Raw genomic sequence first — 25,114 nt, 5'->3', positions numbered from 1 at the left:
CCAAACCAGCCATGGCTTGTTTTTTTCCATCAGGGGCATCATCCATCACTGGATAGTAATGCTCTGTTGAAAGCTGAGGTGGAGCGCCTTTTCAGTCTGAGCAAGTCCTCAGCTATGTTCACTCTCTCCATTGTAACCAACACCTTTCAGCACATAAGTGTTCCTATACACAAACTCCCACACACATTTTCCCATGTCCTCCCATGAGATTTCTTGCCCAAGGCCCACAGGGGTGTTCCAACATGGGTGGAACAAACAATAGACTGTAACATGGTTCTCACACCAGCAGGAGCCTCATGGATACTTCTCCATGAGGAGAAGTGCTGCAAGATGGAAAGGCTTCACACGGGGACTGGTAGAGAGAAGAGGCAGAAGTGAAAAATGAAGATTTTCATGGGCAAGGCACCATGTTTATAAATGACCAATAAGGGGCTTTGCCTTATGTGGGCTAAGATAGCTTTGTATCTCTAACATCTGCTTGCCTTGCACAGACTGGGATACCTTGGTATTAGTCAAGAGGTGCAGAAAGATGGACCCCACCCTAAGGCTGTGTTTTGCTCTGCTTTCATGGGATAACCCTTCCTGGCAAAGCTATCACAAGGACAAGACATGCTTACATAAATTTGTGGGGATATGCCAAATGCTTTGATCAGCTTTTAAACAGAATACAACCTCTATTAAATGAAGATTGGCTCCTGAATTGGAATGTTTTGAGAACCTCAAAATGCTTTGGAAGTGATGTCTGAGCTTTTCTCCTTCAGAAAATCTCATCCAGGCAGAAAAAGAGAGATGGGTAATCTACCAGAGGTTTTCATTAGTCTAGCAGACCAGCACAGATGTAGCAGTAAGCGTGATATGGCCTGCTGAACAACTGGAACTACCTGACGAAGAGTTAGTGCCCAAACACAAACTGTACAGACTAGAGGCAACTAATCCATCTTGCCTATGCACAGGCTGCCTGTGCAGCTGCTTAGTCATCAACCCCATGCACAGTGTCCTGACACACCTCATACAGGAGAACCAGGAGAAATCACAGTGATTAAATAACCCTGGATAAATCTGACCCCAGCCTCCAAAGCAGATCAGACCATGACTGGGTGTACCAATCATTCAGGTATCACTGAAATTGAGCCAGTAAAGATCTTTGCAGGTAATTCCTTCTCAGACAGGATGGACTGCACAGTAATTTTTATATTTTTCATTCTTCTGACTGCTATCCATGAATCAAGATACCTGATGCATATCAGCAAAGATCCATAGAGGTCTGCAGGGTCTCACCTCCCATTGTTTTTGGTGGAAGTTAGTCTCCTCAGTACCCTCAAAGATATGGACCAAAGACCCCAGTTAACCTCTGGCATTAAAATACATTAGAGCCCATCAAAGGTCCACAGAGGGAAGGAAACAGGTAAAACTACTGAATCACTGTGACTCAAAAACTACTGAATCATTGTGAAATCTCTCATGGGTTGATAAGAACCAAAACAGCCTCTAAATTCTCAATAACCACAGCACTGCTCTCTGATGTTGAACGTACACATACTTGGGGTTGCCTCTTTCCATTTAGAAATCTCTTTCCAGTTGCTTTCAGACCTGAGGCACCAAGAGGATTTCTTCAGTAAAATGCTCCCATCCTTTGAGAATAGATAATTGAATTCTCTGTATATCCTGACCAGCTAGTAACATATTCCTTACTGGAAACTATCATCATGTGGCCCAGAAGGGCAATCCAGACATTCACTTAGGGTTTTTTTTATTCTGACTTTGTGGCCTAAGTGAATCTGTTTGCCATTCCTATTATTTATTGGAAGTCAAGAGTGAACACTGACACTGTCAGGGAACACAAAGACTGACACTGGAGGTATTGCTCATTTGACACAGGTTTTATAGTGCTTTATTCTGAACAGTAATTAGGTAAATCAGTACTGAACATATGCAGCAGGCAGTCTTTAGATAGAAATGAAATCTGATTACCATGATCTCATGTGGAATTTGAAGACTAGTAATTACAATGTTAATTTCACTCAAGTTGAAGTCCTTATTTCTTTCTCATGCTTCAGACATTAAGTAACTGTAGAGAAGTTTCCTTAATGCTGAATCCAGAACTAGAAGTGTGGCACTTCCAGTATTAATCCAACTGTGTTCCATCCTTGAATTGCATAATGTTCTTTTTCTTAGGATATATACAACAGGGCTCCTCATAACTGCGCTGAACTTGTCCCATCTTCCGTGTCTGAAGGGATTGAATGAAAAAATGCCACACAGAAGAATCCAACCTCCCCAGTCTGGGAAATGATGTAGCTCATGCTGAAGAGTCTTCTGGGTATACATTCTGTCACCATGATTTTTGCCTCTGGCATCCATAGGCCTCAGCGTGACTGATGTTTCACAGATGCAAATTCTGATGCCAGCCTGAATAGTTTAGCTATGCTGCAGAACTTGGGCACTGTTTCACTGAGCATTGGTAGGGTCTGGTAGGGCACCCTGGACCACCAGAGTGTAGCCAGGTACAAGGGGAGAGCTATCACACCACATGTGCACAGTTCTCCTTATAGGCAGTAGGAATCCAGAGAGTCTGAGTCACAAGAGAGAGTGGTTTGACTAGGGAGCAGGAATGTCTTCCCAGAGCCCTTTCCGAGCCCTGGTCTGTCTTAAATCAGGCTCTCAGTTCACTTCATTTTCGGAAAAAGGTGTCACAGAGGAACAGAATATTCTTGTTGCGATGCTGGGATACTTCTCAATGAAGTGTTTTTCACAATGGAAATCCTTCTGCTTAAGGGGATGAAACACAAGGAGACAAACTAGTTCTGCTGCATATGTAGAGTACATTGTATTACCCAGCCAATATATGAAACTCTTAGATTTCCTTTCAAAGATGATTGTCAGGATGACAAGCTTTACAGGAGCATGCACCACCATAAATGTAAATATGCTTTTTCATAATGAATACGCCCTGCTTAGGGAGAACAGAATCGGCCTGTGAGAATCACATTGCGAGTTTTGTTATGTCTAAACAAAAAGATAAATGGATGGTCAGCTTTAAATTCATCTTTGTGTTGCAGAATCCGATATCCTGGTACCTCTCGAGAGTCGCCACCTTGTTCGTTTACTTCCAAGGAGACTTTATGGATGATCTTTGACAAAACCACACCTTTTGTCTCACACATCTCAGAGAAATCTGATGCACTTTCATTGAAGATATTTGTCATTCCCAGGCTTTCCAGAAGTGGCTTCAGGTCATAGTCACCTTCTATGCTAAACTTCGGAAGAAATACGTTCACTTTGGTGTTAGCCATCATGCTGGGATTGGTCCACTGTAATAATGTCTCAGGAGTCAGTGCCTTTTCCAGCTGAAAACGTAAAGGAACAGAGGAAGTTAATGAGCAGTCCAAAGAGAGAGAGGAAAAAAACAACAGACCATTCCTGAACTTCTCTCTCCTATCAAGTCTCCAAAACATAAAGTCCAAAAGGCAACTTGTTCTTTTCTATTCACAACTGTAGCATTTAGGCTTAACATACTCTCAGTTACATTGGTGCAAGTATGATTTAATCCATAGGACTGGCCTCTAGAAGAAATCTACTGTATGTGCATGCTCTGGCAAGCTTTTGATAAGCAACCACCTCAACAACCATATGAAGGAATCTGAGAAATACAGTCCCTACCCAGGTTAGACCTGGCCAACTGGCAGAGATCCAAAGTCTTTATTCCTGATCCTGCAGAGTAATGAAATTGCTGCTATCTGGGACAGAGAAATGCTCTGAATACAGAGCCTGATCTCAATCAAACCTGTAGCTGTTTGAGCAATTTTTTTAAAACTGGAAAGTGAGGAGGCAGAATGTGGGGCCACAACAAATTGCTATCAAGAAAGGCATTTTAAGATATGTGTGTTCTGTCATTTACTCTGGCATATGAAAGTATCTTCCAGATACAAAGACAGATTCTTCCTGCCTTTAAAATTTGTGGACAGTTGTAGCAAATTACAGAGGAGAACTGTGTGATTATCTGTCTTTTAATCTTAAATAATTTTATTATTTATTAATTAATTAGTCCTTAATGAACTTTGAAGAGGAGTGAAAATATATTCTAAAATTTTCATAGAGAAATAACATAAGAAATTGTTGTTCTTTAGGAAATGCCTTATTAATTTTCACAAACTTACTTTTTGTTTCCTTATGCATTGCTTCAAAATAACAAAAACCTTCCATAAACATATGGCATTATAAATGGGCTGTTTCCAAGGAAATATCATAGCAATTCTACTTTTTTCCCTCACCTGCTCCAGGCCAGTGGTCTCATCTTCAATTTCTTTGGGTAGCAGAATGAGCATGCTTATATGTTTGTTAAGGCATGGAAGCTCAAGGATGGAAACATTTAAATCTTTTACATATCCCAGGCAAAAAGTAGCTTCCAGATTCATCATCTGCACTGGTTTAGTTTCAGTCTGCAAAACATAGAGGAAACAATCTCTCATTCCTTTTAATTCACAAATCAGATGCTGAGACAGAAAAGTTTGCAAGCTTGCCTGGAAGTAGTATATTGAGTTACCACCACAGAATTTTTTGGCTTTCACAGGTAATGAAAGCAGCAGCAAAACACAATGTTGGCTTTTTACAATAGGCAGCTTTCCAAAGAAAAGTGGGACAGTATTCTACTTAATACAACAGCAACATATTGGGGATGTGCCTTAAAAGAGCAATTTACCTAGTATCGGTGGCCCTTCATGCCTTTTTCCCTGAGTGCTACAAACTATACTATATACATAATGCCAGTAAGTGTCAGGCACTGAGCACGTCTCAACAGTGAAGGTCAAGCTGTTCATATGAATAATTGATTTTTTGGTTCAGGAGCTGAAATAGAATAAGAAGAAATTTCAGGCTTACCTAAATTCCTATGTCTTTGCTTTTTGTGAATGAAACAAAACAAAACAAACAAAAAAAAATTCTTTATTTCATAAAGAAGGTTTAAAAAACTGTTCTGTTCACATGGAAACATTCAAAATTCAAATTCAGTAGAAAATGTTGCTTTGGAAAAAAAAGTTGAGATGTTTCACTTAAAAATTTTAGTGTTGATTGTATAATTTTTTTAATTTTTTTGGCTGAAACTATTGGTTGAATAGGTAATCTATTAATATTTTTAGTGAACCTGAAACTTCAACTTTTCTTTTGCATATATATATATATATATGTATATATGTATATATTTGGAGTATAATCTCTCTATCTCACAAATGTTGTGCAGCTTTGTATCCTGGTTTAAAGCTGACTGTCTGATTACAATATTCATTACTGGTCACAGATTCCTGAATGCACCAGCCATAGGTGCTGCACCCATTTGGACCTCAAGGCTAAGCAGGACTAATATGCAGAAGGCTGCAGACCTGAGCCTGGTTGGAAAGAGGGAGACTGATGGGGCAACACCTCTGCTGAGGAAAACATAGGGCCAGGCACCTAAGGGATGTACTCAAAGAGGTGAAACAGTTGTAGATATTTCACTATCTCTGTGACTATGAGAAATGCAGTGTTTCATGCTTCACCTCTGCTGGTTTTTAGGTGCAACCTCTGGTTCCTCCAACCTTTCAATCTCTTGGAATAAGCTACTCATGAGAATGTGCATCTCCTTACCGACAATGGCTGCTTCTGATCACTTGTACTCAGATCACATACCAGATCACATACTGGTATATACTCACTCACACACTAACAGGACAGTCTGAGACCCTTGCAACACCATATAAGTTTAGATAGAGTCTAAGAATGCTGTGGTAAAAAACATTTCTCATTTTGTCTTGTTGTGATTTCCTTAGATCAAAGTTTGCATCTTCATGAGAAGAAACAGTACTCCAATTTATTTTATTTTTTTTCATAACATACCTTGTTGACTTTAAAAGCACATTCTTTGATCTCTGCCTCTGGGAACTTCTTCATCCAGTTTGTGACAAAATAAGCTGCGTTAACTAGAAGGATCTGAGTCTCACCACTTACACTATCCTCATTCAAAATATTCTCCATTTTGCCTGTGAACAAGTTTAAGGTGGTTGTTAATACAACAATACATAACATTATATCAATTGCTTCAAGTGAACATGGTAGCATTTCACTGAACTAAAAACATTTTTGTTCTGCACCTCATAGATAAAAGATTTTATTTCTAATGGAAAATTTCAAAAAGAAGTACTACTTAAAATTGCAGCTTAATTTTTGATATGGGATTTGGGATCAAAGCAGATCTTCCAAATTACATGTTTTGTTGGCTTATATTGCATGGAATCAAAACTATGTCTCCTGCTTTTTTTTCAATACCTTAAAGAAGGTGCTCATTTTTCAGTGACATTCAACAGGTGTAAGTGAAAAAACATTTGTCATTTGGACAGTAAGACTTGAAGGGAAGTTCCACACTAGCAGCTACTCATTTCTAAACTGATACATGAGAATAAAATTACCAGAATAACAAAAAATGCTGCTCTGATTACAGTTAATAACCAAATACTGCTACAGACTTCAAAAAGAAGATGTAAGTGACGTGTTTTCTCTCTGTTTCAGACCTGTTCAAGCACTGCCATGTGACCCTGAATTCAGAGCACTGGGGAGGCAAGTCCTGTCTTCGAAGGGCAAGATGCTTCCACATGGACACCTGTTCCAGCCTGGAAGGACCAGACTCATAAATGGTGTTTCCTTATTTGTACCACACGAGGGCAACAGGTGGCAACCAACCCCAGAGCCATCTCTGCCCAGGCTTCCATAGGAAGGCAAATAAGAGATGCCCATCTGCTTGTGTTACCCTCACTGGCAAAAGGAGGTGGGATATTGATTAACAGCCTGAAATTCAGAGTCCAGAAAGTTCTTTCCATTAAAATAAAGCTTTTAAAGGAGTTAGGGTCTGGGCTCAACATATTGGTGTCAGAGGGTTGTGACACTCCACAACCAGGACCTGTCATTCTCCCAAATCATCTTGCTGCAGTCAAATGTGAGCAGCTTTCCCCAAGGCTGATGCACGGTCAGACTCACATTTCCACCTTCAGAAGTGCTGCAGTAGTGAAGTCAGTGATTTCAAAACAGGCCAACGCTGCTAATCCTCATGAGTTCAAATAGTAGGTCTAGTCCCACTGCTTTCACTATGTATTTACTTCTAAAATCATTAGTAAAGAAGTGTCACAAGGACAAAGATCTTTGTCCAAAGAGGCAAACAGCATCCCCAAGGTTAAGCTGTACTCACCATCAGTTAGCTCTGAAAGAGATTTGTTGATTTTTTGTCGGGTTTCCTCGGTTTTTTCTTTGAACTCCACTAATTCCAGTTCAGATGGAAAAGGCCTCTTTGTGGAGTTGACAAAGTCCTGAAAGATACATGGAACGAAAGTCATGCTTGGTTAAGTGTCATCCACTCAATGATTCTTTAAGAGCCATCAACATCAGCCTCTCAAGCTTCACCATGGGGTAGCTGTGGAGTTCATTATTATAGAAAGCTATTAAATAACCACATGACAACCAGGATGCACAGCTGCATCCAGCACATTGCTCCCAAGGTTGTGTTCAGTCCAATGGTGTTACATCAGCAGCTTTAAAGTAACTTCAATATTGCAGGAGTCACCATATTGCCAGAGTTCAAAAGAATAAAACAATCCTCAGTCCAGGCCTGGGTAAGACTGAGATAAAGGCCACAGGCTGCTCCCATCATGTCTCTCCTCATCAGGTGAGATATTTATTGCTCTGGATGGGTATTGGCCTTTGCTGTGTCAGAGGCTGAACAGTAGACAATCTGATTATAGCATCACTGAAGCATGCTGAGTTTTCTGAAACATGACTTTTAGGCTGATGTTATCTTTCTTGGGACCCTATTCAATGACAACTTTCGGGAAAAAAAACCAACACACACAGAATTCTTCTGAGTTTTTTGCAAGGTTCGTAAGTTATAAAGAACTTATAAAGTTATTCACTTGTTTTGCTTCAATAGCCAGGCTTCTGCCTCACAGATTAAAAAACAACAGTTTATGCAGTAATTACTTGGGTGTGTGAACTGGACACACACTTGCACCATCAACTTTTTTTATACTCCTCTTCACTCATACTTGCCATGCAAAGACTTTGATGTGGCATAGAGGTTATTTTGCATTCAAAACCAATCTAGTTACTGACCTAAAGCATATTAATGAAAGAATTAGAAGTATTGTAATAGTTGCACAGTTTGAGTTCAAGCAGCAGACTCATACATCCTCCTACAAACTTCTATGGCAGCTGTTCATCATTTGAGTCTAGTCAAGAAACAGCCAAAATTCAAAGAATTTATTTTAAATTACGTTGCAGTCTGACACAATAATCCGTCAATGTAATGGTTAAGTAATTCATAGCACCAGCGTTTTCCTACAGTACTTACTGTGGTAGGATTAAGAGACTTGTCTACAAACAGCCGTTTGACCATTTTCAGTGCAAAGAAGGAGCTGAGTTTGGAAACATCTGAAGTTATTGTCTGAAACCCGAAAGAAACGTCTTTGACATCTTTTAAATGGAGTACCTGTTAAATGAACATAGTAAAATACTAAGCATCTTCTTTGTTACCATTATCTAAACATTTCGAACAGCTTAGCAAAAAATAATGCTAATTTGTGACCAGAGCTGTGGCTTTTTGTATTTAAGCTGATGACAGAGCCTCTCACTGTTGTTACTCAAAAATCATTTATTTATTTGACATCCTCACATAAATCTAAAAACCTGATCCTACCAGAACTTTAACCAAATACATTTCTTTCCTGTGAGCAGTCCAAAGAAATCAGTAGAACTGTTCATGCTGGTGATGTGACTTAGTCAACTAAAACTGTGGTATGGAGTCATGTTTTCACCAAACTTACATTTCCTTCCAAAAATATGGAGCTTCTAAGACAGATAAATGAAGATTGCAGATAATCTCCTTTCTAGAAGTGGGCTACACCTTTAAAAATGCTTCACTGATCATCAAGTTTTCTGACTGCTGTGACTAATACATGACATCACATGACATTTCAGCAAAAACTGATCAGATAACTGTGTCTGTTTTGGTAGACACAGTATAACTGTGAGTAGGGCTGCTGACCCACACATGGCCACTTCCAAATTCCTGGGAATGACAAGTCCAGTTCTAGGAAGTACAGAGTTGACCTAAAACTTGTTGCTTTTAGGCACCAGAGGTGAGAGGTTACTGGTGCCTTTGCTTGAAAATAACCCTATAAATACAAACTGAACTTTTAATGCCTATTTATTACAGGGTATTTGATGGTGGCTGTTTCATTACAGGCAGCCTGCCCAATCTTCCTCCTCTGACTCAAGTTTCTGCGTGACACATAGCAGGCATTAGTGACCTTCTTTCCCTTTGTACATCACTCCTGCTCTTTCAGAACACATCACCTCTTCAAAGACACAACAAACTGCTGCTCTTTCTAGTCACCTTTCCACATCCTCCCCTCTCCTTGCTCAGTGGGAGCAGAAGGAAATAAACTCCCAAGGACACACACCAGTACAGGTCTCATAGACAAACTCCATGGTCATTTCTTCAGAAACAGCTTTCTCAACTTATTTCCTTTTCCTTCAACAGTTTATTTCTCTGCATGTTAAGCACAGAAAGCTTCTGTGCCTGGGAACTATGTTGGAAGAGAAAGCTACTGCAATTCTCTACCTGAGAGAACTTTTGGCACAAGTTTTTTAATGTTCCAGAGTATAGCTGCCAATCTGGCTCCTTTTGTATTTAGTGTTTAAAACCCAAGCACAAACTCAGGGACAGGCAGAAGCTAGAATAAACATGGAAAATAGGAGATATTACATTTAAAAACATACCAAGCTCTCCTTAGTACCTGAAATCAGCACTTTTTAAATACCACTAGAGAAATATGAAATATAAATGTGCTTGTGTAATAGAGTTCCACTTGTGGATGTGTAAGCTAACTTATTATTATGCAATGGCTCAAAGCAAAGTGCAGAGACAAGTGAAAACAAAATAAGGGCAGGTTAATATGTTGAACTCTCCCATCAGAAAGACAACGCTTGAATTTTGAAATCCTGAGGCAGCTTCAGGGTGCCATTTAAATTAAAAATAAAAATTAAAAATAAAAATTTAAAAAAAAACCACTAAAATTTAAATTTTAAATTTAAATCCCATTTTAAATTAAAACCCCATTTTAAATTTAAAAGAAAAATGCTGTTTAAAAAAATTTGCAATGCCTACAAGATTCATCCCTGAAAGTGTTCAAAGCCAAGCTGGATAGGGTCCTGAGCAACCTGGTCTAGTGGAAGATGTCCCCACCCATGGCAGGGGGATTTAAGGTCCCTTCCAACCCAAACCATTCTAGTGTTCTATGATCTTCATGGACATATTGCAGTGTAGCTCTGTGAACAGCACAAGATTCACTGTAATCTGTGGCATAAGTAGGGGCACAGAAGGCTGTGCTCGGAGGTGCTTTCAGTGAATGAGAAAGTACAGGGAGGAATTCCCAAGGGAGGGAAAATGCATTCAAATATGTAGAAACTTTCAGAGCCAGGTGATGATCAGCATAAAAATGCATACTGAATTTGCCTCTAATCCACCTTTAGGTAACTGCAGAAACCATGGGTACCCTCACTGGGATAAAAAGGAACTAGACCTACTTCTGCTTACACAGAGGCAGCAGAAGAGGCTGGAGGGCTGACTCCCTCCACCCCAGAGTGAGCTTGATAAACTGATTTAATCATGACTGCCATGCGGCATCATGGTGCTGGAAACCCTTTGAACACCATGAGCTGCTTGTGAGGAGAAACACAAGCTGAAATTGTGCCCCTTCTGCTGCATCTGCCTCCTCTTAGCAGCTTTGCAGGAGAAAAGGGAAATGCCAGTGGCAGGGCTGCTATGCATACTTGCTGCTGACAGACAATGGCAAAATTCTTTCCAATTCTATAAAGCCTAGGTGTTTTTAAATAAAAAATAAACAGTTATCCAGAAAACACAGTGATCTCGACTGTGGCTTGCAGCCAGAAACAATGCTGCACTAAAAAGAAACAAGGCTTTAATGCAATTGTTAAGGACTCTGCCATGCTCCTTTCCACCTTCTACACACTTGAAAAGTCTTTTCTTTATGACAGGTTTTGTCTTTTGTTGTGTGGGGCTATGGAGTGTGGAACCGTTCAGGAAATTCAGATGGTTGGCTTGAAGTCTGATTTAAAGGAAACAGACATCCAGGAGAATATTAACAATAATAAATAAGAAAGATATCTACAACAGCTGTATAATTTTGCAGCCACAAAACAGGTTGCTGACAGTTTACCTGTTTCATTTGGTCTGCAGTATCACCTTTCGTAGCTTTATATGCCAGAGCCAGAGAAGTTGAGGTACACAGTGGGGAAAAAATAATATTGGCTGTTTTGTCCTTCTCACATAGTTTTTTGAACATATCAACCGCAAAGGCAGTGTTCGCTAGCTGCAGAGCATCCATTGTCATCCTGAAACAGAAAAGGGAAAAGAGAGATGACTCAGGCTGTAATTCTAGCTCCTGCACTAGGGGCTATGCCAAAGAACTGAAAGAGGCTGGGCACCAGTATCTGAACTGGATAGCTTGAACTGAGGAGAGGAGAGGTTTAGTAATAGCCATTATCTTCAAGTGACAGCTAGCAATGCCACATGTTATGTGGAGCCAGTATTACCAGAAGAACTTGGGGAAATCTGTGTAGGTCAGGGTGACCCAAGCATACTGAGTCAAATTGGATCACATATGAATTTAATCTGTTTTTAATTGATACACTTAAATTAAATATGCCAACTCAGAAGGTACTTTGCCTATGCTCTGGGCCCTCCTGGCTCTTAGGTAGGCCTTTAATGGTCTCATAGCTTCTCTATCTCTTTCTTCATAGCTAACTGTTCATTAAGCTTTAGCTTACATGTCCTTCTTCTAAGGGTTGATTCCCCATTCTCTCTGGCCTTGCTAGGAGTCTCCAAAAAGCTGTCTGGTCCTATAGGTTGAGATTGTTCTAGAAACTTGAAGGAGGCCTTCAAAAACAAATACTGCTGTGTGCCCACTCATCACTTACACTGTTTTAACTGAAAATATTTTCCTGGCCATTCTTAATAACTGCAGTTGCCACAGTGCTGTTAGATGATCTGTGCAGTCAGGAATGACCCAGGGGGCCCAAGGGACAGTTGCTGCAGTCCATGCTCTAGGAAAGCCAGAGGCTATTCCCATCTTCCAGGCTGCTTTCATATACCCAAAGTTGCACTTTGGTATAAGTACATTTGTGTAGATCTAAGCCAACAAGGGTGAATCACAGAATTTCAGTCAATAGCACAAGCCTGGCTTTAGACCAGCAAGCACACAAGAGATGATCCCTTTGGCAAAGTGAATTTGGCACTACTCTGCCCTAAATATCATGTATTCCTAAAAAAACAAACAAACAAAAAAGACAACTGTTAAAACTGGTGTTAAACAGCTCCATCAATGCTATTGACAAAGACAGAAAGGAAATAGAAACAACAAATATTGGGAAAGTCTTCCAAAGGCATAAGATTTCATACAGAATCTAAAAGGTGTCTCCAGTATTAACTCTCTCCAGCAAAACCAGCAAAATAGTGGAATAAAAATAGTATAGAAAGGTGATTTTAAAAAGGTGTGTTCTTATCCACAAACATACCTATCTACATTTGCGTTTTGTACTCAGACACTGATCTAGGGGTCCTATTAAGCAAAAGAAAATTGGTTATTTCCTAGGTTGGTAGGAGGTTTTGGAGAAACACCTTAAGGACAGGGATTTCTCTCTAAGAATTGACTACTTAATAGTGCAGCCTCAAACATTTATTTACCTAGTTCGTAACAGTTGCATCCTAGCCAGGAAAGACCTCACCACGTGAGAGCAGAACAGTATGAGAATACAAAAAGGGGAAGAGGAGTCAAGGAACTGTCTCCAGCAAGGTATCTTTCTTGACCATTCACTCTCATCTCAGTTTGGAAAGGCATTTTGAATTAGAACAATCTCCTCTTTGAGTGCACGTGTCATACTGCTCAAACGTAGCTGAATATCTGACACCATTGTACAGAGATACTGCTGAGCAGCTGTGGCGCTTGACAGTAGTGAATGATTTCCAAATAATCTGTGGTAGTTATACATTTTTATAGGACTAATAGAATGGGTGCATAATTTGCCTGCAACATAGTAGAGAAAACACTTTGACTTACTTGTAAGACCTGTTTGACTACAGAAGGTCTTTTATAAAATAAATGTCCTTATTTTTATTTTAATTAACTTATACATTTTCTTGGATCTATTTGGTAAGGCAATTGTTTTACTTGACAGCTAGTTTGTTTTGGGTTGAAAGATGCAGTATAAAGGGTTAGTGAAATGCACTGCACAATCTAATCAAATAAAAAAGAAAAGATACTGGCATAAAACCAAGGTTTTTTAAGTTAGTGTTTGAAAAGCACACCTAACCAGCCCTGCACTCTTGCAAAATGTTCTGACTGTTGGTATTAGCAACAAACTGTTTTCTAACAAATCCCCTCCCACTGGGGAAAAAAAAAATAATTTGTCTGCAAAAGAGCAAACATTAAACACGTTTCACTGAAGAAATTTATCCCCACATAAAAACACAGAGGAGTATGCTTTGCAACATCCAGAGGTTTTGCCAGAACCCTGAATTCTGGATGGGTCTGGCTGGATTTGTCCATCTTCCAGTAGTCTGGCAGTGCCCAGCAGCTGCTTGGTAAAGACATATTATCCATGCCAGATTCCATTTTACAGCATCAGCAGGCATTGAGCTGATGTCAGAATAAGGTTTGGGAAACATGTCTCAGAGATCTTATGAGTGTAAAGGGAGAACTAAGCACCAGCCTAGCACTGCAACCATCTACCTTTTTCACGTAGACACAATTTCTCAGGCATGAAAGCAACTAATTACCAAAAAAGTCAAGCTTGCCAGCAATCATGAGCTCAGCACACACCTTAAAGGAGGAGAGCTTTAGGCAGGACAGTGGCAAAAGACAGTTAAAACAAGTTTGAAGGACTGAGACTGCTGATGAAGGAGTAACTTGGAACAATATGGGCAAAGAAGCAAATGTAAAATCATTCTTTCAAATACCTTCCCGCAATTCCTCATTACAGACGTGCTCCTTCATGCCCGCGCATATCTTAAATAAACTAGCATAGGCTACCTACCTTATCTTCACCATTAGCTCAATCATTCTCACATGAATACACAATACACTGGTATACTTTGTCTCCATCTCAATCTCGTCTCTGACCCACCCCAGCCCCACTCCCACCTCCCAAACTAAAATGTGAATATCTGGGGCAAGTACCAACTTCCCAGGTATTTCTTACTGAGGAGCTGATGGAAAATTACTTAAGGACCCAAGAATGCGTCATTTAGTAAATATCTACCACTCTCAAGAAGACAAACAATACAAAGAACCTCACAGAAGGCATGCAGTGCACCTCAAAAAACTTACTTGTCAATGGGGTAGAGTATCATTATTTAGTTCTGGCTAGCATGATATTATTCTACTTAGGTCTCTGGATCTTCCTTACAGGCCAAAAATCAATATGCAATCATAACCACTTAAAAATACCCCTTGTTCGTTTCTGCCTTAACACTGACCTAATATGTGCTACCTGCACACTCTTCTTCCTTATGCCAGTTAAAAGCTGTACCGTGGCTTAAAAACTCTTCTGACTTCATTAGTAACTCCGATACTATTCAAGTTGGATCTTTTTTTATAAAGTTTCAATGTTTCTTTTCATTGGGAAAAAACAGGAGGTATTTCATGGTGAACTTTTTATTTACCTCTGTTCACCCAGTAACTGCTGATACTCTCAAAGCTTCTTTAGTGCAGAATGCAACTACTTCTGGTAGTGGCAAAGCTCTCCATTCTGGTTTCTTCCTTTTAGTGCTACTATTGAAATAAGGACCATTCGGGTCATGTTGGGAAGAAAGCTCAGTTTCACCCTTAAACTTGAATAAGGGGCTGGATAGCAAAGAATAATATCTATTCCACAATCTTTTTCAACTGGTCAGTCAGTTTTTATTTTCCATTTTTTAATGATGTATGATATTTAAGAGCTCATTAAATTCATATTATTGAAAAGAATTTCCAGTATTAAATATTACAAAATCTTAAATCTCGTTAAAGCCTTGAGCATCCCAAGCCTTGTGAGTCCAGTAAAGCCAGTTCCGGACAAGTAAGAAGGGTTGAGGCTCCCAATAAAAGGAAAGCCCATCAGCTGCCCATTAGCCGACTCAGAAATCAGACATAGCTCCTGTGCCAGTAATCACAAGGAACACTCAAAGGGGGAGGAGTCAAAAAATTAAAAATGAAATTTTAAAAAGGCCTGCTGCATGGATTCTTGCTGAGTCCCTCCTTTCCCAGGAAAGCGGTATGTCAGCATTTCCAGTGAGGCCTGCGGCACTGGGGCATCTTCTAAGCACGGAGCTTGTGATCCACCCAGCTTTGCTTAAGACTGTGACTGTCACAGTGTTAATGAAACACTTTCAGATACATAAGGAAGCTGAAGGCTACTGAACTAATTCAGAAAAACCTGATTTATACTTGTTTATTGGTATAAGACACCATTTTTGCTTAGTCACTCTTGGATGCAGCAACAACAACAACCCCCGCCCCCCAAAAAAAACACAACAGTGAGTCTCTGTTTAGTATCTGCTAAGAGAAAAGATAAATATAGCTTATCATTTAAAAATATAATTACAAGAATAGCAACGTCTGTGTGGAAATGTCTGACAAGTCAAGCTAGCTATACGATAGGAATAATCTGATAAAGCTGAACAAGTATTTACTTTATTCTTGTCTCAGTTAAGAAGTCCTTTACGAAGAAGACACCTGTGGCAGATAAAGCGTAGACAGTGCTGGCCATCCAGTTCTGGAGTTATATTGGGTTTACATCTCAGGAGCTGTGAGCATCAGCACTGTAGTCTCTCCAGTCCAAACAAACTTCCATCAAGAGGATAAATTATACGAAACAACCCACACATGTTTCACAAGCGAGGCATTAATATTGAAACTAGATCAAGTGTTTAACATGACCCCACTTCAGCTCTTACTCAGCAAATAAAAAATATAAAGGAGATAAAATATTTCTGAGAGCCTTTTCTTCTTTGCAGAAATGACAACTCTCCATCTGGCAAACTACCTGGATAAAAAACAAGGACACAGTTTCCTCTGAACAGACATTGAGGAACGCAAGATATCAGACTGCTGTGGGACCAGAGCATCTCATATGGTTGAGGAAAAAGCACTGTCAGTAATATAGCAGGGAAAGTCACTCCAGGAAGGAAAGAGAAACAAGTCACTGCAATATGCTTTGTTGTACTTTAATAGCCAGTGAACTCTTCAAACTAGATGGTCACACTGAAAATAGATTTTTAATTACTAGGCCTAAGTTCCTGTCCTTCACTTTAAACAAATGCGGATTAGTCACTTGGTTAATAACTCAAAGCAAACAGAGCAGAGCATACACACCTCTGCAGAAAATGAGAGGACTATTCCTCTGTAACAGATTAACAAACCAGCCAAAATCCCACTTTGGCACAAGGAGCATTTCCATGGCATCATATTCAACCTGCTTTTTCTGATATGGGGAAAGCCATTTTCAATAAACCACCATATTTTAATAATTCCTAATGCCCTTGCTGTCTCACCAGCCAGATCCTATTTACTTCCAATTAATCTTTTCAGAAGGGAAGAAATATAGCATAAAAAATACAGCAATTTTGGAATGAAACTAAAACACTGTAGTTTGGGAAGGTAAAAAAAAGCTCCTTTAATTCCACATAATATCTACCTTTCTGCACAAAATTTCCTTATCCCGCTCCCTCTACGCAGCTATGTTTCACAGCCAAGATTTGTTGACTATTAGTTAGGCATAATTAAAGTATCAGAGGAAGAAAAAAGCTGTACTTACTTTGCAAGGCTATAATCCTAGCAAACGAATCAATGAAATGAGCACAGCGCGAAGAACTAGCTGCCCGTGCTGAAACTTTGCTGAGCGGAAGACTTTGTTACTTGCCTACTTATTGACACCACTCCCACTTTCCCAACCTCAATTTGTGCACACACACACTCCCTCTCACTCTCGCTTTTTTTTTTCCCCTCCCTTAATCATTCTTCATGGCAACTCCTACATTGGAGGAGCAAAATGATTCACACCAGAGTTGTCTTTGCCTGCCCAGCCAGTGAATACAACAACAAGCTCTGGCAGGAAAGAGCAGCCTTGTGCGTTGCCTTCAGCAAGCATAGTACAGGCACCAGGCAAGAATGAACGAAGACTACAAAGGAGAGAACGCAGGAGTCGATGAGCAATTAAGAGACCTCCTGAGCAAAACCAGTACTCCAAATAGCATTGGGATTGCTGCTATTTGCAGAAAAATTGTCATTGTGAAAAAGAAACCCGGGAAGACAACTAAAACACGTAGGAGTGTGTGGCTGGGCGCTTTGCACCTCTATATGCATTAAGACTGTCTTAATTCTGTCTAAGAGGCATATGTGTGTGTTTGGCTGCCTTAAAAGCCCAAAGCCAGATTGGAGTTAACGCTCCAGGAAAAACCTCTGTCTTCTTACTGCTGTAAAGCAAGAGCTCCCTCCCATTAGCAGACAAGTTGTCTGCAGAGGAGCAGCCTTCCCTGCTGCTAGCTGTCCCCAGAGGTGGAGGGGGAAGAGAAAGTCCCCTGCAGACAACACCAGCAGGTACTCCCTGGGAAGCCATGGCTACACTTGAGTCCCCATGAGGAAACAATGCACCACATCAGAGGCACAGTTCAGGTTCACACCTCAGTAACCCTAGGTGGCCCTGCATACCTTTAGACTACAAAAGTTATAGGCAGGATAATTGAATTTGCATTCAGCTTTGCAGTGCTGGTGTGTCCAGCTGGCCAAATGAAAGGGGTAGGACACTGAAGGATGTGTTTCCGCTGACACTATACTTCTTTGGTGACAGTGGGAATTGGGGAGATGTTATCTCCGTCTGGAATTACATATTTCTGGGTTGCTTTGAGCATAAATCAGGCCACACCACCCTGATCAGGTCCTACCCATTTTTCCTTCCAAAAGGCTACTATGCTTTTGTTACACAAAGGAAATTATGTTTTTCTTTCTGCTGAGATGCAGATGGAGTTCACTTTCCATCATTGACAGACTGCAAATTCAAAATTTGTATGCTTTGCCATAAGTGAATTCAAACAAAGACAGGGTGTGGATACGTTTAAGCAATTAAAATAAGATAGAGGCCAGCTGGCTAAGCTGTGCCATCTGGGCCGTCATTGTTATGTATCTAATTAAGTCTTCTGTAAGAGAAATGTTTATGAAAATACACAATAATGTTAGCTGCCAGACTCTTCTCAAATGTCTGCAGGTAATCTAAAGCCAAACATTGCCATCTCTGCAGGAGCAAATCTTCCTTCAGACTCAGGTCTAACAAGTATGGTCACTGTGAAGGAGCTCAGCAGCTTCTGGATAAGCTGTAGGGAGGTGGACAACAGCCAGATTGCCCTAACAGAGATGGCACAATTCACCAGATTCATTTCCTTGCTAATGGGAAGTGGAAAATACAGATATAACTATAAGCCTCAAAAGGCTGGACAGTGGAAAAAGGAAAGGACTCTACATTGCCAAGCTGGAGGTGTGTAAACATCACTTATGCTTCACTAGATAACTGCTCTGTGATAGCTGAGGTGTGGCACTGTGTAGCGGTAGAGAGTCCTTCAATCTGACCTGGTTAATACTGAGAAATTATTTATTTCTGATCATGGTGCCATGAAACTAATAATTACTGCTGCAATTGAGATGCTTCAAGTGAAGGAGTACATGCTGGCACTGGTAACTGAGTGGCTCAGAGGGCAGGTTGCTTCCCCTAAGAATGGGTAGGTTGGGCTCATTTGCTCCTGGAGGTACTGTTAAAATAACTGTGACTTCCTGCTAGCTATTTATGCAGATGTATGGGAATTGCTGGCATATAAAAGGGTCTTACAAGGAAGATGCAGAAAAGTAAAAGATGTTAACTTGAAAAGTAGAAGATGTTTAATCTTAAGTAGTTGAGGTTTGCACAGGACAAGAAGTAAAGCAGTTCTCCCCCTGTCCAGGAACAATCTTTCTCAGTCTGACTTGCATCAACTTTCTTATCTCCTGCATTTACCTTTCACTAAATTAGTCTTGTTCAGTTTAATCTTAAAGTATTTTCAACACACACTTATTATGACCTGTATTTCTATCATCATATTAAAAAAAAAAAAAAAGGAAAAGAACACATAATGGGATTTTTCCTTATCAAAAAATCAATACTATTTTTAAGCCCCCTGTTAGTTGGACACCTCCTACTGTGATATTATCTCAGAAAATAAGGTAGAAACAATGGGGCTGTAACATGGAATACACTGAATCTTGAAGTATGAAGCCTCTTAACACAGGCAAGTTACAGTTTACTGGCAAAGTAGTAAATGAGTTACTCTCCTCACTCTTCCAGGTCTTCAACAGCTCAAGGAAAACTTCAAAGATGTTGTTGGATGCTAGGATCCAGCAGTTACATTTGCATATCTCCATCTCTGAACTGGCATGCCAGACACCAGACATCGTTTCAGAAGGGATGGGACCCACCAGGTGACTCTCCTGTTACTCAGCCTACTCCCAGTCCTCACTCCCCTGGCTCTCCCTGCCACTCCCTCCTAGGAACACTGTTCCGACATGCTTCTGGAAAGCAAAAAACCAACTGCCTTCTCTCCACTCTTCGAGCAAGCTCATTTTGGCAGGAGGCAGCAGGGAATACTCTTGCTGCTCAACACAGCATGAAGAACTATTTCAGTTATTTCAGAGGCTCAATGCATTCACTGTAGTCTTTTATTTTTCCTTCCCTCAAACTCACTAATTCTCAGTGCATGTCTGATTGCAATTAATGCTGGCATGTTTAGGAGACCACACGGGAAATCATCTACAAGTAGGACTGAATAATGAATAGAACAAGACTGGTCATTCTTTCTATGCCATCAGTCATGAAAGATCTTCTAATTGAGTTACAGCTTTCACAATAATCTTTTGATCTTGCAAGGAAACTAGAAATAGGAGGTCATTTGAACACTTTTATTTTGATTTAGTGACCTACAACTTTAACACAATTAGAAATATTCAAAGGGTAAGAAAGACTGAAGTGTCTGTAAACAGGTATACACAGCAGAGCTTTTCATACTTTTCACATAATATGGGTCTAGATTACTATTTAGCAACAGGAATAAGCCATAGCCAAAATATTTTTCATTGCATAAGAAATGCTAGCAAAAATCACATCAACCACAAGCTAATTTGAAAATAAAATATCACTTACAATAACAAAGCATTATTCTATGGTTCCACTGAGAGAGACACAAACTGAACAGTAACAAGTTGTCTCTCTTTTTTTTTCCTCCCAAGACATCTGCACCAATATGTATAAAGGGTGGTGTCACATAGCAATACACTGATCCAACATGTGTGGTAGCAATACAGTTTTCTTCAGATATGTCTGCTGACGTAGAAGTATTACTCACCATACTTCGAACAACACACAGGAAATTAATTTCTCATATTTACATGTGCTCACTTTTGTGGTTTTTTTTTTTTTTTTAGTGAGGCTCTTCTGAACTTGAGTATATGTTTCATCGGGGAAAAAAAGTGAAATAGGCAACCAAACAGCTGACAGATTTCAGTGAGAACAAAACCTTTAATCCAGTGAATGGGAAATGAATGATCCCACAAGCTGGAATCAGGTTATTGAGGATCTGACTATTTTCCCTAAAGACGCTGCTCCCAACACTTTGCACCAGGCATAAAGCTCAGTGTAATACAAATAAATCAGCTTAATAAAGACATAGATTTGATTGACTACTTGGAGAAGCCTGTGGAAATAGCCTCACAATATAACTAGGAATTCAAACTACAAGGGGAAATGAATATATGTAAACCAGACCAAAAACCCGGAAACGTTACTCTGAAACTTTCTCTGTTTCCCAATGTACAAAGACAATGTGACAAAAACAGAGAAACAATGCTTTGGATTAATTACTTCTCACTAAAGCACCTGTGATCCACTCCTTCCATTAAAAAAAACCAACTCTGAACACATCCCTGTGTGCACTGCTGGTTCAGGGTGCCATCTCATGGGCACACGGATCATAATTTTTTTCCTTTGTCACTTATGCCTGTAGTTACTGCATCAGCTTCCTCTGCCAGGCTGGAAACATGATGCAAAATCACCTGCCCTACCTTTGTCCCAGAAAAAATGCAAACATGCTCACATTTGTCATGTTTCCTCAGTAATTTTTTTATCCATTTAGTGATATTTTCAAATGTTTGAAGTGCCACTCTCTAATATTGTTTAGGTGAATGGATTCACCTTACTGAACCCACCTTACCACAGGAATGCTGTTACTAAGGATTACTGTTACTAAGCTGTTACTAAGCTTTCCCTACATATCCACAATGTGTTGTGCTTGATTACAGATTTGTGGAAGACCCCAGTTAGTGAATTACTGACAGCATAATAATCCATCAGTAAATTCCAAACTGAGTATAGGAGCAATTTTAGAATTATCAGCCTTCAAATAGCAAAATAAAATCTGTATGCGGATAGGATTGCTCCTGTGACTAGATGAATGTGGAAACTCTAAAGAGAGAGGACATCACATTGACATACAGTAAATTAGCAGAAGTATCTTTCCCAAGAGGAATAAAGGGACCAAGCAGCTCCCTCCTTTGGACACCAAACTAGTTTTAACTCAGAGCTTCAGCAGGTTCTGGAAGGGATTACATGACCTTCACTGCTGACTGTTGGAGATGTTGACTCTGAAACACAGCTTCTCTTCCAGCTCTGTGTTTGTATTACTTCCTTAAGTGTCTCCTTGTCATGTCTACAGGCAGGTGTTATGAGAATTAGGGGACTTTTCCCCCTCTTGTTTTTATCCATTGTCATCTGTAGATGACTCACTTTCTTCTGTAATCCAAGTAGTTAAGTGTCTGTGTGATTAATGTGGATGAAGGCACACACTTTCCTAGGCTTGCTTAGTGCAGTTTACAGCCTGAATATATGCACATTAAAGGAAAATAAAAGTTTAGAATCAATATTTGCTGAATATTTCACTGGAAATGGGCATGCCCTCACAGACTGAATTTTGTCCTCTTGTGTGTTTTCAGGGTAGGATGAAGGCCTTTGTTTATCCCCAAATGCAGCTAAGACGGAGGGGTGAATACATTAATTCTTGCTTCTCCAGGTTAAAGGCAACTAAATCACAGCGTGCATTCTTACACACTACTTCAAGGAACACACCCTGCACATTTTCTGTACGATCAATAAATTACAGAAGTTATACCTGCAAACCTATCTTGACTTCCAGATTTAGAATCTACAAATAATGGTCCAAAACCCCAGCGAATGTAAACTGGGGAGCCAGGGAGCTACTCCCATACTCAGCAGTTTATTCCGCTCCTATCACCACTAACCCAGGACTGCAAGACTTGCATCACAAAACACATAGAAAAGAATTTTATATTAGCCCATAATAGGGTAAGTATAAAACAGTTGTAAACTGTGAAACATGATTATATATTTTACAGAGGAAAGTGCTAGGAGTGGATAATAGAATTTACCAAGGTGATAGGTAACCTACTGAAAAGTTTTCTTCAGTCCTTCTGAGATCTAATGGTCCCATTAAGCTCTATGGAAAAACTTTAGAGGATACTGCATGTATATTACAAGATAATAAACCTACCAGCACAATAACATTAACATTTATCTAACAGAAATAGGACATAAAGTTGTAATAAGGTAAGATGTAATTACTTGTGGTAATGCAAATACTTATTCCTCTGTCTATATAAGCTCAAGATTTAAAGCCCACTGCAAAGGTGGCTACTGACTTCAATGGGGTAAAATAGGGCAACAGACTTGTTAGGGAAAATTGTACTGAAAGGTGTGGGGAAAGCATTGTACATGTGGAAGCATTATAGACAACTTACAGTAGAATAATAGCCTGGATCAAAGAGCTTCCTGCTTAAAATGAAAATTATTCTGCTAAGAGTGGCTTGGATCAAGAGAAAGTTAAATGACTTCTCCATCCGGTTTTAGCTCCTTTTCATACAAGACCTAATTAAAAGGCTTAGGAATTAATAAAGAGTGATCCAGTAGGGAAATTCTAGCCCAGAAATCTAGTGCAGACTACACTGCACTAGCTGCACAGCTAGTCTAGTTCCATACCAGCTCTATTCCCCTTTATCACCTTAATCATTCTGACTACAAGCCATTCAGTGACGTTGGAAACACCGATCTCACAGGAAAAAGCCACTTTGAATTTAGCATGAGAATAAAGTCTGCTGGAAGCATCAGGGGTATCCCCCCAGTTTTAAAACTTACTCATGCAGGTGACTCTGTTTTGCAATATCCAAGTTCAGTTATTCTGCTATATATTGGAATGGCAAAAGTTATTCCCCTGTCATCTGTTTAGAGGAGTCTGGTAATACTTCTAAAAGTACTTATTGGAGCAGAACTACTTTTATGCTTTTCATTGCCCAACACAATTTAGATTCCTTGTACTCTGGCAACAGTAAACATACAAGCTTTTTATTGCACAGGAGACCAGATTCCCAGAAAGAAAATCTGTGTCAACTCACAGATTTGTGTCTTTTTAAGACAGTGAGACACACACTGTGACAACCAGCTGGCTTGAACCCTTGCACAACACAGGTTGTAGAACTTGATCTACCAATTTTATGAGTCCCTTGATTTCTCTTTGGATTACAGCATATATTTTTGAAAAATCTGGCAGTGATTAAAAAAGACCCCCGGGTGATGAGGGCAACTACAACTACAATATCCTTAGGAGTTGTTCCAAAGACTTTACAGGTCATCAAAATTTTAAATGAAGGCAGCTAGAAGCAATCCAAAGTGCACAGTCCAAACTTGAAGCTTTCTAAACTCGAAGAAACATTGGCTGGGGAACACTTCCTCAATTTCTAATGATAAAATGTCTGAGGTGATTAGGGATATATAAGGCTGTTAAGTGTGGTGACAATGAAAACATTTCTAAAAGAAATGCTGCTTCACCAAATTCAACAATGCATAGCACAAAATCCCTGAATTCATATATGTATAGAAGAGCTGGCAGTCTCCAGCTGGCAAAATTGTATATTTTAAATGAAAATGAGTCAACCAATACAACCTTCAAGCCACATCTGCTCGACTGTACAAAAAGTCACCATTGAAGAGATTTTATTCCATTCAATCTCAATGAGTTAGCAAGACCTAACATATGAAATGCTATGCAGAAAAGACCAAGGTGAAATGTTTGTCCTTGGCCTCTGTACAGAATGCCCGTATGAGTGTCCCTGACTGCTGCGTTCAAGATGAGAAAAGACTCAGAAATCCCCAGACTTATGCTTGTAGAGGGCAAATATTGCCCTTGAAGACAACACATGCAAAGCTAAGAAAAATACTGTTCATATTTCATTTTTATTCTTCTGGCAGCAATATCTGCCAGAATATTTTCCTACTGTTACTCATGTAACAGTAGGAAAAAAAGTCCTGAAATTCACTGTGCTAAATGTTGTTCAAAAAATATAGTAGCACTGGACTTTATATTTCACAAATTAAGAAAATACGCTATGTTTTTATTTCTGTGCTTTGTCAAAAGATCAGATGAACAGTTTAAAAATGTGCCCTAGGTTATACTTGCAATCATTTTCTTAGGCTGTTTTCCCAAAGTGCCAGATTAATCTCACTATGAAGTACAGAAATATACATCTTGAGTCATTCCATTACCAATTAATTTAGTCCAGAAGGCAACATAGTTTGTACACACACATACTTGATTCAAAATCATAGTGTGCTCTGAAGCATTTACATATTTTGAGTTTCTGAGTCTAAAAACTAAACCAGAAGTAGAGTGAAAATTAATATAACTAAGAAATCTAAAGAGTTTAGCTTGAAAGCTACAAATTTAACTTTTCCAGAAAGGCACAACCAGATCCATAACTGTACTATGGCAGGAAATATATTGCCACCATCCACCTCGGACCCATGGGATGAGATAGAGTTTGAGCACCACTTACTCCTCAAAATCCAGTGCTACAAGTCCTGCCCCAAAGCTCACTCTTGTCTCTAGCACCATAGATGT

At 39.6% G+C, this 25,114-nt stretch overlaps 1 protein-coding gene across 1 annotated transcript; it reads right to left on the bottom strand.

Moving 5' to 3' along the window:
• Window positions 1–2,935: 2,935 nt before the first annotated feature.
• SERPINB5 (serpin family B member 5) lies at window positions 2,936–14,214 on the bottom strand. The gene is made up of 7 exons (XM_017828726.1): window positions 14,131–14,214; window positions 11,256–11,430; window positions 8,366–8,503; window positions 7,211–7,328; window positions 5,869–6,011; window positions 4,272–4,439; window positions 2,936–3,347 (listed from the first exon to the last, which is right to left on the bottom strand). The coding sequence occupies exons 1-7, from the start codon at window positions 14,196–14,198 to the stop codon at window positions 2,955–2,957; spliced, it is 1,203 nt and encodes a 400-aa protein (XP_017684215.1). The 5' UTR covers window positions 14,199–14,214; the 3' UTR covers window positions 2,936–2,954.
• Between the last annotated feature and the right edge of the window lie 10,900 nt (window positions 14,215–25,114).

Source organism: Lepidothrix coronata, unplaced genomic scaffold, assembly GCF_001604755.1.
Source record: "Lepidothrix coronata isolate B3197 unplaced genomic scaffold, Lepidothrix_coronata-1.0 Scaffold152, whole genome shotgun sequence".
Lineage (NCBI taxonomy): Eukaryota > Metazoa > Chordata > Aves > Passeriformes > Pipridae > Lepidothrix > Lepidothrix coronata.
Note: the sequence above shows the minus strand (reverse complement) of the source record. Positions and strands in the feature narration are given on the sequence as shown.